Consider the following 16,235-nt stretch of genomic DNA (forward strand, 5'->3'; position numbering starts at 1 on the left):
GAAGAATCCTTCGGATGGATTGGAAAATAACAATGACCCCTGCTGCATAACGAACTCTTTAAAACGTCGGTCAGGTCATGGTCTGGTTTCAACCTCTCTATACCTGCCAGTTAGCATTTGAGACCCATTTTACCTTGTTTTCTTGCAATTTTTTGCTATCTGAGACTCAAGGTGCAGAATATTTGGACAATAATTAAACATATACATAGCAGACCTTAAGGGACTGTTGTGAACAGATAGTCTGTTCTTCATAGGAAGCAAGAAGTTGCTACTACCTTGATCCTCAGAAAATGCCCTCATTTGCACCTTAGCCCCCAAGCAATGCACATAACTCATGGAAACACCATTTCTTTCAATGGAGCCAATGAGACTATTTTAATGGATTTTGTGTGTGTGTGTGTCTTTCAAGTCTCCCCAGAGCTATATATAATTGTTCCTTTGTCATTTCATGTGATATATCTTGCAACAGACGATCCAACCAATCATTTGCACCCAGTTAGATCATTAACAAGTCAGTCATAGGCGGATGGCACATGAGATGGAACAAAGACACAGTGGATGTAGAATGTTCTATTTCTGGCACAGATGGTCCAAATAGACACACATTCCATTTGGAGAGAGAAAAGAGAGAGAGAGAGAGAGAGAGAGAGAGAGAGAGAGAGAGAGAGAGCGCTTGCAATGATTGTTTTAACACACTTTTTTCAGTTTTTGAGAAAAGTTGGTTTAAAATTAAACAACTTCATCCCACTTTAGTTTAGTGAATTGTATATTGTGGCATGTAGCCAGACATTGTCAGTCTCATAGTAGACCCACTGAAATCCAATGAGATTTGAGTTAGTCAGGACTATTAAGTCCCATTAATTTTAAAAACATAAACTAACTGGGTCTAGATCCAGCCCTATACTTGCTGCCTTGTAATTTTTTTTAATGTTTAACCTATTAAGGACACTGACCAGTATTAAATGCACCAGTCTACTGAAATCAGCTGCCTGATGTGCACCCAACTCTTGCGATAGATATTGACTAGACAGTCTAAAAATCAATCAATTTGGACTAAAGTACTTGAACTTGAGATTAGTTAGGATAGATAGATAGATAGATAGATAGATAGATAGATAGATAGATAGATAACTGGTGATAGTATGGGCAGGAATACCAACAGAATTTCCCCATGTACATTGTATGTGGATTGGGGCCCCTACACCACCACCACCACCTATCTATTGACAAGAACTTCTGCTTATAGTATGTACATATATTAACTTAGCCTAGCCTACCTCACAGGGCTGTTGAAGATACAAAATGGGGAAGGGGAAGATAATGTACACAAACCTGAGCCACAAGTCAACATTTCTTCCTCTGACGGCTTAGCAACTGTGATTAAGTGTCTTTAGCAATGGTACTGTAACCTGCTGAGCTCCAAAGCCTTAGTGCTGTCTCTGTGTTTTGGTTTACAACCTTTTTTTTTTTTTTGTAGAAATGTACGATTGACTTAACTTTTTTTTTTAAATGAAAGCTCAGAGTCTGTGGCCCCTGCTAGCATGGGTTCTGCTACATGTGTACCCTCTGTACCTCCATTTCTGCAGCTCTGAGTGTGAGAGGTCCTGGACTCTTCCCACACCATTCAAGTGATAGTTTTATCAATAAATGGTTGGAGTCAATGACACAGATACAACCGTCCCCCTCAACTTGGTAGGAGTCCGGCATGCTAAAGGGTTAAGCATCTCAGCAAAACCAGCTTGAATTGCTGGCTTTTGGGTATGTGGTTCTATCTGTGACTCACTTATAGCGTGCAAAAATCTAATTCATTCTTTTCTTTGTTTCCCCCTCCAGCAAATCTACAGTACTGGGCTAATGACATGTGCAAGCAAATGAAAGGGACAAAGGTGAAGTCTTAAGGCTGTACATACTGTGTTACGCTTCGTCGCCGCCTCCTTGCTTTCCTTGGCAGCTGGGGAACCCAAGTGGTGAATTAAGGACATAGGTTTGTCAGCAGCTATTTGGCAGCTGCCAGGCCGCATAAGGAAGGGCAAGAGGGGGGTGGCGAGATTGCAAGGAACAAAGAACCACAAAGAGGGTCGCCTGGCATTTAGTCGCGGATAGTCAGAGATTAGCCCTGGGCAACGGCTCTGAGGCTTCCACACAAGCAAAAGATCACTATTACTAACAGTCTCATTACTGTGGATTTCTCAATGGGTTCCTTGGGCTCACAGTCCATACACAGTCCAAAACCTCTGTGACCCAGTGATTATTACATGCTATCTATTTTAAGTTGCAGGGACACGGGTGGCGCTGTGGGTTAAACCACAGAGCCTAGGACTTTGCCGATCAGAAGGTCAGCGGTTCGAAACCCTGCAACGGGGTGAGCTCCCGTTACTCAATCCCTGCTCCTGCCAACCTAGCATTTCGAAAGCACGTCAAAGTGCAAGTAGATAAATAGGTACCACTCCGGTGGGAAGGTAAACGGCGTTTCCATGCGCTGCTCTGGTTCACCAGAAGCTGCTTAATCATGCTGGCCACATGACCCGGAAGCTGTACGCCGGCTCCCTCGGCCAATAAAGCGAGATGAGCGCCGCAACCCCAGAGTCGGTCACGACTGGACCTAATGGTCAGGGGTCCCTTTACCTTTACCTTTAAGTTGTATTTCTTTGTTCAAATGTAGTTATCTCGTACTGCTTTGCTGTTCATTTCCAATGTTCTCGTGCTGCTGCTTATGTGGCCAAAACAGCAGGCTTGCCGGGGACCTCAGTGTTTATGGAAGCACAGATATCTTTAGATTCAGAGAAGGTCCTTTTGTACTGCTCTGAATTCACCTACCCGGTGCTGGGCGAGAGAACCTGTCCCCCTCCCTTGTTGAGGACGTATGTTAAGGCTCCTCAGCTATTGGAGGAGAGGCCAGAATAGTTATGGTTGCATTGTAAAACTTCCTATTTTTAAAGTGCTTTCCCCCTTTGGATTCTACACAGGATTCTCCTCATGGTACATTTGTGAACAGAAGCGTGGCAAGCCCGGCTGGACTTCGGCTATTGGGGGGCACATATTTGCTGGACCTTGACGAATATTCTTTTTCGGAGGATGCATGTTACCAACATGGAGACATCCTGAACAGGAAAGCAAGCCCTGATGCAATCCGCTGTGAATTGGGAGACGATTTCCCAACGCTGCCTCCCGCAGCTGTGCCTGAAGATGACCAGTTTAGGCAGATACCCACAGAAGATGAGTATACGGACAGAACGACCCAGGGGCCTTGCTATTTTCCTTTACTGAGTAGACCTGAAAGCAAGCCTGTGTCGCCGTTCTCAGAGCCACTGGAAGTAGGAGAGAATGACAGCTTGAGTCAGTGCTTCACGGGGACTGAGAGTTTGATAGACTCGGCAAACTGCTGCTGCTCAGACACTTCATGTGGAATGGACCCTGTTCATGCCCCCTCACACCAATGCCTGCAGAACTCTTTTCATCAATCCGCCTGCAGTAGCATGGGAGATGCCGATAACCGAGGCTTAGTCAGGTGTGCTGCCTGTTGTGTGTCCTGCAGAGAACCTTCCAGCAAAGCTGGCAGCACCATGCATTCTTTAAAAGAAAGTGGGCCTTCTCCACTGTGCACCTGTTGCTTGGACTCTCCCTCTATGGATCAGTGTGGTTCGGCAAGCAACAATGGTGTCAGAAGTGATCCATCTGACAGAAACGGCACAAAGGACCATAATGCAAAACAAGCTCCTGAGTCGTCAAACGGCAGCACTTCAGATCCCCCAGCAGCATCTGGTAAGCCTACAACAACATGCATGTTGCTTGCATGGCAATCTTTAGGCTGGGTGTGCATCATGTAGCATCAGCATTTCAATCTCATCTGTGAAATCAGGTGTACAAAGGAAAGTGGCTGTGCTGGTCCCGTGGGTTACCCGAGAGGCGAGGTCCAAGTCCGGTCCGTGGTCAAGGTGCAGCGTGGAGGCAGTCCATAGTAGCTGGAGCTGGGTGCAGGGCAGGGAGTCAGGTGTATTCAGGAACAGGCGTGCAAGCTGGGAGCCAGGGCGGGTCAGGAGCTCTGGCAGAAAAGCAGGATAGTGTTCAGACAGGAACTACCAACCAACAATGTTGCTCCCGCAACTTGGGACTGGGGCTGGCTGGCTTTTATCTGCCCCAAGGCATAGGGCGGCCCCGATCCTCTGGTGACTCGCCTCTCCTGGCCTGAAGGCAAGCACTCCTCCTGCGGGAACTTAGTTCCCTCCGTCTCTCTGGCCTGAGCCTCTGTAGCTCAGGAGAGGCTGGAGGGTTACTGGACCCAGAGGCAACCTCAGCTTCCCCTGACGGGGCTGAGAGTGGAGCACCTGCAGGCAATGGGTGCTCCATCACCTCAGGAGCCAGAGCAGAGTCAGATGATTGCCTGCACCTGAGGATCCAGCACAGGTGAGGACCCTTCAGGCTCATGCCCCAGCCCCGGCTCAGCTGGTTCTGGAGGCGGGGAATCCTGTGCAGGCTGGGATCCCGGATCCCAGGCCATCACAGTGGCCATCTCTGTCATGTACCTACCTGGGTCATCAACTTTCAAAGCTCTGTAGGAGACATGTGGCAGGCTAGACAGATGTTTAATGTGACCAGGCAAAGACATCATTGCGTTCTTACTCATGACGGACACAGGGGCAGCTTTGAAATATGTGTAGGCTACTGGAAAGTAACATCCAAATATTAGTAAATCCCCTTAGGCCTCAGGCAGCTAATCTGCTCTTGGTTTTTCCTCCCAAATGTTTCTCAAAATTTTCTGCACAGATCATATTTATGGCAACTAAACAAGAATCATGAATTGGGGGGACCATTTAAGACAGACACTCTTTTTTAAAAAAATATTCATTTGAAAGCAGACTCCAGATGTGCAATGGGAATTGATGTATGGAGTGATCCTGTCCATAAAAGTCCTGCATACCATTATTATTAGAATTCCTGCCCCCCAGCAGTCCCTTGACTGAAGGGTAAAATCTTCCTCTTTTTCTGGTGTAAAGAAAATTGAAAACAGGAGTGGCCAGCATTGTGCCCATGAACATAATGGCATCCTTGGGAACTTCCCCTGGCACCCCCAGAGCCTTTGTGCCACCCTCACTGCCCCTTTAGATATGTGCGTTACCATTTTTCCTCTTGAAAAGGTACGTAGAGCAAAGGAGGAAGTTGGAAAGAGCAACATGTTTCTCACTTCCTCTTTCACCATTATGTGCTTTTCGAGGCTACTGATCTGAGCTTTGAAAGGCACATAAAGAGGAAATGGGAAGAATGCCTCACTTCTTTTTTCAGCGCAATGTGCTTTTCAAGACTGAGATCAGCACCTGAACAACCAAACAGAAAGGGAAGAGGAATGGGGAGGGTGAGAGGGAAAGCAGAGCAATCTGGGATGCCATAAAGGTCAGGAGAGAGCAAGAATGGAGTGCCAGAGAGAGAGAATTTATGCACGTATGCACACAAACACACATCAGATCCAGTAAAATGGATCCTATTGAAACTGCAATTTTATTTCACAGGGCAGGTTCCTGCCCAACTCTCATCAGATCAAAGATTGTATTTTTCTTTACTGACTGAACTGTAAAAATCAAAGCTCTGGTGTCTTTCAGTGTTGCCATAGTGGGGGGGGGGGACATGGATCTGATACAGATTCTTAGGGATTCTGATGATTTTTACAAGAGAACCATTCAAAGCCACCATCAAATGATAGGTTTCCTCTCTGAGTGCCCAGATCTGTGAATTGCTGGTGGGTTTAATTGCCATTCCTATGTAAATCTCATAAGATCCCATGAGTATCGATAATACAGGTTGATGATTTTGTGGTTCTAGCAAGCACCAGATCTGTGATTTTATGCAGTTTACCAATTTAAAATTTTAACTGATTATGTTATTGTGTTGTTTTCTGAAACCCCACGTTCTAAGACTCAGGCTATTACATACAAAATCAGGGGGATCCATTTTAATTCTATGGGATCTGACTTTTACCCAGATGCTATGCTCACATACATTTTCTCTCACTCCTACTCCTAACTTAGTTTGTTGATAAATGTGAAATTCAGTGCATAACAGGAGGGAGACAAATCACATGAAGGCTGTGCAGTAGGAGCCTTAGATATGTTCAACTCTGAAGTTTCAAAATGGCGTTTGTCCTTGGCTCTATTTTTTTGTTTAAATGCCGTACAGAAATGGAAGCAACAAAATGGAACCCCACCTGGGATATGTCATCCAATGCAAATACCTTTATTGATGCTTCACAAGGCTCCTACAGAGGGGCTGTTCATTTATTCATCTTGATTTGCTTACACAAAGCTTATGCAATAGTTAGATCATGCCAGGCCTTTATTGAGCATTTGTTCCAGTTTGTTTACAGGGTGGTTATATGACAATGAGAATTTGTTCTGATTTGCTTGCAGGGTGTTTACAGGGCTTCCTGTTCATCATTCATTTGTTCCACACTTTTCAGTGTGTTTCCCTATCGCTTTCCAAGATGAAAAGCATCCGGCTTTTGTTTTGTTTGATTTGTTGCCCTAGGGTGACAGAGCCCTTTAATCCACTTTAATGGTGCAAATCTAAAGTTCCGATACACACTTGAATCCCTCCTACAAAAACATTAACAGTCTGGAGGGGCCTAAAGTAAGGCTTCCCTGCTTATTAATCTTGCAGTTAATTTAAGGATGATATGAATGAGCCAGGAACTTTTGTTTTTTCCTGAGATTCTGGAAATCGTCTAGACCCAGCACGGTCACATGCTGGTTCCAGTGGTTTCTCTCCACCCATTTTCTGGCACTCTGCAGCCCTGGCTAGCTAGCTGGCAGGCCAAATGTTATGGTGGTGGTGGTGGAGGAGAAGGAATAAAAAGAAAATCCTTTTACCAATTACAAACTGAGATTTTCAGCTCACCAGATGAAAGCATTAGTCACAGTTGTTGTTGTTTTTTTTGTTCTGTATGTGAACTCTTGAAAAACAACCATAACATTGTTTGGTACATTATATATCTTGACAGTTATCCTATGATGCAGTGGATTAAAAATGAGTTCTAGGATCCAAAACAGTTTACATACATTTACCTGGAAGTAAGTCCCACTGCTTTCAGAGGTTGTAGCTTTAAAAGTTTTGCCCTGCTGGTGGTTCAAATCCCCACAACAGGGTGAGCACCCATTGTTCGGTCCCAGCTCCTGCCAACCTAGCAGTTCGAAAGCATGCCAGTGCGAGTAGATAAATAGGTACCACTGCAACGGGAAGGTAAACAGCATTTCCATGCACTCTGGTTTCCGTCACTGTGTCCCGTTGCACCAGAAGTGGTTTAGTCATGCTGGCCACATGACCTAGAAAGCTTTCTGTGGACGAACGCCAGCTCCTTTGGCCTGAAAATGAGATGAGCACCACAACCCCATAGTCGCCTTTGACTGGACTTAACCATCCAGGGGTCCTGTGCCTTTAGTACACTCTGACCCTAACTATTAGAGACAGGAATTATCCATGGATTCATTTCTGATTAGGTACCGCAATCTGTAGGTCACGTCTGGTGCAAGATTCAGTTAGTTTGTTCTTCTACCACAAAGGCTAGAAAGGAACAGCTGGAAGGACCTCATTTGTGGCATGAAACATGCAGGCTTCAGGGGACCTGACCTTGGATCCCTCTACACGTGTGTGATGCATCTGGTAAAGTTGATTGACATCTCCCATGATCCTTAGCATCTTAAAGATGCTCTGTACAGGAGCATGGCTCATAGAAACCTGTAGCCTCTCTGCCCTCTCTGTTCCTCTAAATCAGGGGTGGGAACCCTGTGGTACACCAGATGTCACCAGACTATAGCTCCTATCATTGCTGACCATAGATTACGCTGGCTGAGGATGATGGGAGTTGTAGTCCAATAACATCTGGAAAAAGCCACAGCTTTTCCACCCCTGCCTTAATATACAAAGTGAAGATTGCAGAAGTCTGAATCCTCTAGACCAGGAGTGGGGTGCCCAAAGCTTCCCCCTCCCTCTTGATTTTTTTCTGTATCAGACATTTATCACTGCCCTTTAAACTTATCACTTGCCATATAAACATCTGGTCTAATGGATCAACACTAAATGGAAATTTTTGGTTTCAGTAGTACAGGTCGCTGCTTGTTCTGGTGCAGCGTAAACCACTCTGTCAGTATCAGTTGCAAAGGCTGTTATCATTGATCTGCGGGAGCTGTACAGTTGTCATCTGAATTAGAGGTTTTCCAGAAACTTGAGTATTCCCTTATGAAAACAGCATTTTAGCTCAAGCTGCATTGGCCTGTCCATAGCATTCTCCTTCTGCATCTGTTACTTTGGATCTTCATTGATTGCTTGCGATTGTAAACTCCTGCACTGTAAATTCCTTACAGTGCCCATATATTAATGGGAAAATGTGTGTGTCTCTCTCTCCTCCTCCTGTTCCAAAACCCTCTCTAGGAAATGTGACTGGAAATGGCAACTCTACATTCATTTCAAGCGGGCAAGTGATGAATTTCAAAGGTGAAATCATCGTCGTCTACGTGAGTCAGAATTCCCAAGAAGGGTCTATGTCTCCCGGATCGAGTGACGACAGCCTGGGCAGCCCAGTGCAAGAGGAAAATCTGGACCGCTGCGAGACCTTTGCGGGCAACACTCGCCAATATAAGGAAAAATGTGCCGAGGTGAATTCATATCACAGTGTGGGTGATGAACCACTGAGCATTGTGGGAGAGTACAAGAGAACTGCTGGGCCTATAGCTCAAGAAGAGATGCATGAGAGTCAGAACACGAAACTTTTCTATAGTGAGGCCTCTCCGCCTGTGCAAGAGGAGGGAAAGCCAGGGCAGTTTCTAAAGCAACCATTGCACTGATGGAACCAAGGCCTGAATTGCTGGTTTCTGGCGTTTGGTCAAAAGGACACCATGACTGAAAGTGTTCTAGCAAACAGCACCTGGGTAGCAATCTTCTATTCGTTGTCGCCGTCAGAACGCTGCGGCTGACAGATGAGAAGCAGGGTCTTTTCTGGATGACGATCCCTCTGCTATAAAAGGAAGCAGGAAACTTCAGTATGCTTTGGTGCTATAGGGTACGTCTCTCACAACAAGCTGAATATTTCAGGATTCAGGCGCAAGAGGCATTGCTGCTGTTCCAAATGCCTCGGGAAATAAGCTCCCAAGCATCTTGTACATACCGCCAAACATCTCTAGCCTTGCATTTTGTTAGAACGGTAGACCGGCTGTTAGGGAGAAACTCAGTTCAGTTTGCTTTTAAAGTTGAATTAATCAAATTTACACTTTCCGGACCAATAGGAGAACCAAAACACATCCGTCTTTCAAAATCCGCACTTACCTAAATGGTGCAGTTCAGTTCTCCAACCAAATGTTTACAAAAATGCATATCTCAGCAAGGAATGTGTATAGAAATAAATACCTTTGTGCAGAAATATATAAAAATGCACAATATAAAGAGAAACAGCTTGCAAAAATGGGCAGATTAGTCAAAACGGCAGAGAAAAATGTGTTTATTAGGAGAAGACTGCACTAAAATGCTGAAGAATCTTTATAGGGGTGTTGTTGTTTTTTTGTAAAATCACGAATTGCTGCATAAATGTGGAGAACTGAATTTAAGACTGGAGAAATGATGACCTCAGAGAACCGCAACTGACAGACCCTTCCGTCTCTTAAACAGAAGTCATGTTTTTTTTTCCATTTGATAGGCTTGAGGTCAACCTTAGCTATGGAAAAGACGCCACTGGTTTAGTTGTCCCCATGCTTCAGACAGGTTTTCTTATTTAAATGTCCACTCACCACCTTGTCCTTTAAAAGCAAATCCAGTTTTTAAAGGGGTTTGCAAGAGCTACTCTGGGCTTGGTTGGCTTTGGGCTATTGCAGGCTCCTACCAATCTCTGCTCTGTTCATCTGGTTTCTGGTGCAAACTTACAGAACCATGAGCTCAGCCTTGGAGAAGACTGGTTTGTTTGAGCAGAACATAATGGTTTTTTTTTTCCAAAACTGCTCCACTGCTCAATATTTCATTTGCTGCATAGCCTCGGATTTTGAATTTTAAAATTGTAAACATCGTTTTAGCACAGACTGTCAGCCATAGCTTATTTGTAGCTAATATCGTTCCATCAAGTTTGATGGGTGGGGCGCCAAATAACCAAGGAAGGGGGCTACCAGCTGCATTTGACTCTGACTCCTCCTCTTCCCAAGCCTTGGTTATTTTTAAATTCCCACTAGCCTTTTCCTTGCCCCAGTTCTTTTCTGAATGCCTGTGGGTTTCATGTTGCTGGGTCCAGTAACAATCAACAAGAATGAGGAAACATTTTATAAAAAGAGATTTATTCCATACCCTCCAAGATAGTGACGTCCTGTTCCATAATAATAATAGTTATTATTGTTGTTGTTGTTGTTGTTGTTGTTAATATTCTGCCCATCTGACTAGGTTGCCCCAGCCACTCTGGGTGGCTTCCAACATATATAAAAAACATAATAAAACATTGCCCGTTAAAAGGCTTCCCTATACAGAGCTGCCTTCAAATGTCTCCTAAAGATGTTGTCTCCTTGACATCTGATGGGAGGGCGTTCCACAGGGCGGGTGCCACTACTGAGAAGGCTCTGTGCCTGGCTTCCTGAAGCTTCACTTCTCGCAGTGAGGGAGCTGCCAGAAGGCCCTTGGAGTTAGATCTCAGTGTCTAGGCTAAATGTTGACTGTGGAAATGCTCCTTCAGGTATTATCCCTGCTTCCTTTCAGATATATACATATATAGATACACACACACACACACACACACACACACACGGCTGTGCCATGGTGCTCAGCAGCCTTACCTACAGCCTCACCTGCTAGCAAACCACCCAACACTCATCAAATCCACACCACTATCCTGTTAGACCAGGTGGCTTCCAACATATATAAAAACATAATGAAACATTAAACATTTAAAAACCTCCTTATACAGGGCTGCCTTCAGATGTCTTCTAAAAGTTGTATAGTTACTTATCTCCTTGGCTTGTGGGTCACATAACTCCAACATTTCGCTGATGAAAACAGGGATGTCCTAAGCAGGAGATTACGGGATCAAATCAGAAACCGGAACGGCTTATGTAAATCCAGGACTGTCCCTGGGAAATAGAGAAACTTGGAGGGTCTATTATTCAGAGGAGCCTCTTAAGTCCCTGTGCAAGAACCTCAAACTACAGGCCTAAAGGAACTGCCCATATTACAGGACTCAAATCGCCCTGACCTTAACAGGGAGAAGGAAGAGTTTTCTGCCAAGACTGGGTCGCCTTCCACCGGCTGCGTAAAGTAAACCCTTCCGTTGCAGACTCTCATCAGTCAGGAGCAAAAATGCTCACAAGACTACTCACATTGCCCTCTGCTGGCCTTCTTCTTCTCAGCTGATGCAGCTGACTCATCACCATGCACTTTAATGCCCTAAAAAAAGGGAGGACATTGGCCTCTCTCCATCCATCCCTCCCTCCCTCCTATTCATGTGAATATGAGACAGCGGCATTAGGTACTGAAAAAAGGAAAATATGCCTTGCTGAGGGCATGGGTATCTGTGGTATGACAAGGTTATATTTGGAGTTTTGAGAGTCTGGAATAGATATAAAACCTAGGTTATATATGATGATACCTTTCCGGATCTCAACGCAAGAAGCATTTCATAGAAAAGAGGTGATGGGTGAAGAGAAATAGTTAGCCTATCAATAATGATTAGAGAGGAAACTATGCCTTGCTTCACAACATTTCAAGAAGAGGAGTTTATAATACTGTTTTCATAGAATCATAGAGCTGGCAGGGACACCAAGGGTCATCTAGAACCACCCCCTGCAATGCAGGAATCCTCCCTGGGTGGGCTTGAACCACCAACCTTCTGGTTAACAGCCAGAGTCATTGACCCATTGCGCCATGCAAAAAGCATGCTGATTCGCCCCTCTGTGTTTTCGTTGACCTACTTGTTACCTGCAAAAGATGGAGATGGGATATTTGGGGACTTCTGGTGGGTGGGGAGAGGTGAAATTCTAAGGATTTTCAGTTTTCTAAGAATTGATGCTTTTGAATTATGGTGCTGGAGGAGACTCTTGAGAGTCCCATGGACTGCAAGAAGATCAAACCTATCCATTCTGAAGGAAATCAGCCCTGAGTGCTCACTGGAAATGACAGATCGTGAAGCTGAGGCTCCAATACTTTGGCCACCTCATGAGAAGAGAAGACTCCCTGGAAAAGATCCTGATGTTGAGAAAGATTGAGGGCACAAGGAGAAGGGGACGACAGAGAACGAGATGGCTGGACAGTGTTCTCGAAGCTACCAGCGTGAATTTGACCAAACTGCAGGAAGCAGTGGAAGACAGGAGTGTCTGGCGTGCTCTGGTCCATGGGATCACGAAGAGTCGGACACAACTAAACGACAACAACAATGACGCGGCCAAAAACATTGTCTCTTCCTCTTCTTCTTCTTCACTAAAAATGGAAAAAAGTAAGCACCACCTAGTATCTTTCCCTGTTCGTCATCTTTCCAATGAACTTGTGCATTTCTCACATGGATGGAGGCAGAAACGAGTAATAGCTAGTGATATCTGCAGAGATGGGGCCTCAACCGCTACATTTTTTCTGTCTCAGGAAACTTGTGCCACATGAAACTTCCAAGCACATGGGAGTGCTGCCTTTGAATGTTAGCTCTTCTCATGCTCCATCTTTAAATTTAGCAGATGTAAACTGCCAGGGATGGGGGTGGGGGCAGGGCAGAATTAAATTCAGTTTGAATTTAAAAGCCTACTTCCCTACTTTTCACTTTCTAAAAGAATCTGTGAATCAAGACACAGCCATCCTTTGAAATTCAGGCTTATCCGAATTTTGCAATGCAACGCTCTTGGCACAAGAATACATATACTGGGGCTAAAGTCTGTGTATAGTTGCATATATTACAAGAAAGAACACGCAAACTGCATACTTCGTAAAAATGCATATATTGGGGAGGATTGCATACAAAAATGTGTATATTAAGAGAAAGTCACACTAAGATGCTGATAATTTTTCTCAATTTGCATCTTTGAAACTTTGTGTTAAAAAATGGAATTAAAGTGTCCAAAAACAGACCCCACCCTTTACAAAAACTATCATCTTCAAAGAAGTTGGGCTCAATTGATGCTCAGATTGGGATCTCTATCTGAACATTATGGGAAAGGTTGGGACAAAGCACAGTGCAGAAAACAGTGTCTCTGCCTGCTCAGTTTACAACCTTTTGCTTTAACAAATGGAAGCCGCTTGGAACTGGATTTGGGGGGGGCGGGGGCTGGATTTGTTTAGCACCGAACTCAGTGGTTATGCAAAGCAGTGCTTTGATTTGATTTGCTGAGACAGGCTGGCATGGGTTTTCTTTTAGAAGTTCCTGGTCCACATTTACTGCATGCACAAAAACACCTTAAAACCTCTCTCTGAAAAAAATCTCTGTGTAAAAGGCTGTAAAAACAGAAAGGCAGCCCTAAGCGCTCATCTGTCTTTAACACCAGATGGTATGAGCTCATCTACTCCTCAGCAGCAGAAGAAAAGCAAACGTTGTTGTTGTTGTTTTAATTACCACTTGATGCAGGAACGGTGCACAGTAGTGGATCACCTTTATTTCTCATCCAATCCCTGTAAACTTAAGAAGAGCCCTGCTGGACTGGACCAAAGACCCATCTATTTTTAAATTTTAGTTCACAAAATTTATATTATATATTGCTTGATTGTAATAAACAAAACCTGCAAGCATTGCCCTCCCCCTGCCTAGTCCAGCATCCTGTTCTAACACGGCCAATCAGATGCCTATGGGAAGCATACAAATAAGGATGCAAGCACTTTCCACTCTTGTGATTCCCAGCACACTGCCTCAGATCCCGGAGGGAACATATAGGCATCATGAAAATTAGCCAATGTAATCCTCTTTGCCTAACCCTGTTTTAAAGCCATCCAGATTAGTGAGTGCTATGCACTGCGCACAATCCTCCATTGTCTCCCAAGGCAGACAGATGCCAACAATAACAACTACACCTTTTGGGAGAGAATTACCGTATTTTTCGCTTTATAAGACGCACCAGACCACAAGACGCACCTAGTTTTGGGAGGAGGAAAACAAGAAAAAAAAAATCTGAATCTCAGAAGCCAGAACAGCAAGAGGGATCGCTGCGCAGTGAAAGCAGCAATCCCTCTTGCAGTTCTGGCTTCTGGGATAGCTGCGCAGCCTGCATTCGCTCCATAAGACACGCACACATTTCCCCTTACTTTTTAGGAGGGAAAAAGTGAGTCTTATAGAGCAAAAAATATGGTACATATATTTTTTTTAGTGATGCACTATGCGAATAAGCACTTTCTTTTGTCTGCCTTGGTTCTTTCAACATCCAGCTGCATTGGATGACCCTACCCAGTGCTATTTTTCTAGAAAAAGGGGTGCCTGAACTCACCATGAACGTCTCCCTTGTTCTCTTTTAATGGCAATGGCACCCACCTGAGGTGTGACGGAACTGAGTTCCTGTGAGTTCTAGTTGGAAAAAAAGCCCTGACCCTCGGTTCTACTATTTGGAGGAGGAAAAACTTCTCTCTACACACTTTTCTACACTAGTCATAATTTTATACACTTCTATCATGTTTGCTGTACAGTGAGCAAATAAATCACCCATGAGCAAATGCATTTTAATAAAGCAGATGACTTCATGAATCTTTCGAAGCGTTCTTCAAGTTGGGGAGAAGAAATGAAAAGAACTTATACAATTTCCAGGGACATCTGGATGAATGCAAATGACTAACAAGCCAAAAGCTATAACGATGAGCTGGAGTTTGGTACCTCACTGGGATTACATCTGTGTCCCAGTTACCTCAGGAATACAGCCCCGGCATGCACCATTTAAAACCATGTATGTTAGTGGAACATCTGCCATTTCTTTCATCTGCTGCAGAGCTCAGGAGACGCCTTTTCTGCACTCAACAACTTTCAGCTAGATACTGCAAATGGCCTGAACTGCCCCAACTATTTCCTAGCAGAGCTTATCTGCCTGGTTTCTAGCACCTACACCCGATTCTCTTCAAAAACCAAATATGCATTTCACAAATGAGTTTGGAGCTCTATTTGGAACAAAATTACACCCATGGGAGCAAAAGGTGTGTGCTTTTGCAAATAGTTTCAAGAACCCAGACAACTGTGAGAAAGTGTGCCGTCACGTTGAGCAACTCGCTGTTATTGAATTATACCTTTTATTTGTTGCGTCCTTGAAGTTCCCTCTAAGCCTCTGTGAGTGCCTCTAAGTATGTACAGAGTGTCTTTCCTTCAGTCACACATAACTGCAATTCAGTGTTGTGCAAATAATTCCATGACCACCACCAGGAGTAAACAATCAACATCTCTGTGGCGGTGGGAAGAGACCTTTCTCAGGACATCTTGGAACCTGGCAGCATCGCTGATAATGCGGAGTGTTGCAAACCCTCATTGGATCATGCAAAAGGTGGACGCTCTTTCCCCTTCCACTGCTTTTCCCTAGTAAATAAAAGGCAATTGCACTCTTGGCATTTCCCTGCTAGGCATGAGGGAAAAAGCTGGTTCAAATTTTAACGAAAAACTACCTAATCCACACTTTCCAATACCATGAAGGAACTAAACTGACTTTCACACTTCTCTGGGCCATAGGCACCATCTCTGGAGGCCCCTGGGGGCCAAGGTACCCACAAATATTTTACTGTGAGTGCCCAGCTGGACAACCCAATATGGTGCACGCAAAATGTCATATGGCGTGCCAAATGATGACTGGGCTCATCACAGCCACAGGAGAGTCTCACAGGGCCCATCACGCCCTCCAAAAACGCACCACTGGTCCCACCACACCATATGACATCATGCGCACAACACAAATGATGTCACACACATGTGCCAGGTACCCACTTACTCAGATGCAAACTCCTTTTTCCTGTTAGTAAGGCTTGTTTTCTGAGAAAATATGCAGGCTATTTGGATAAAATCGCATCACATTTACTTGGGAGTAGTGATGGGTGGGCGGGTGCATTTTGGCTTCTATTTGCACCGTGATCATTGGAGTGCAATTCTAAGCACACTTACTTACTTAGTAGCAAGTGCTACTAAACACAATGAGACTTCAACTACTTAGCAAACATACACAGGCTTGCACTGTAAAGGAATATACATAAATGAACATACAAGTCCTGTTGACCCATATGGAAGTTATTTCCAAGGGAAGATATTCAGGACTGCAGTCACAATGATCCACTCCTCCCCACCCTTGCTTTCG

At 44.5% G+C, this 16,235-nt stretch overlaps 1 protein-coding gene across 1 annotated transcript in view; it reads left to right on the forward strand.

The window, feature by feature from the left end:
• Positions 1 to 9,579, forward strand: part of TNFRSF11A (TNF receptor superfamily member 11a) — a 45,587-nt gene extending 36,008 nt beyond the window's left edge. The window contains exons 8-10 of the mRNA XM_079984983.1: positions 1,834 to 1,886; positions 2,967 to 3,762; positions 8,416 to 9,579. Of these exons, the coding sequence (XP_079841109.1) occupies positions 1,834 to 1,886; positions 2,967 to 3,762; positions 8,416 to 8,828 (1,262 nt within the window). The 3' untranslated portion in view covers positions 8,829 to 9,579. The remainder of the gene's footprint in view (positions 1 to 1,833; positions 1,887 to 2,966; positions 3,763 to 8,415) is intronic.
• The last annotated feature ends 6,656 nt before the right edge of the window (positions 9,580 to 16,235 follow it).

The sequence above is a fragment of the Podarcis cretensis genome (genome assembly GCF_951804945.1).
Source record: "Podarcis cretensis genome assembly, chromosome: 7".
In the NCBI taxonomy this organism is placed as follows: Eukaryota; Metazoa; Chordata; class Lepidosauria; order Squamata; family Lacertidae; genus Podarcis; species Podarcis cretensis.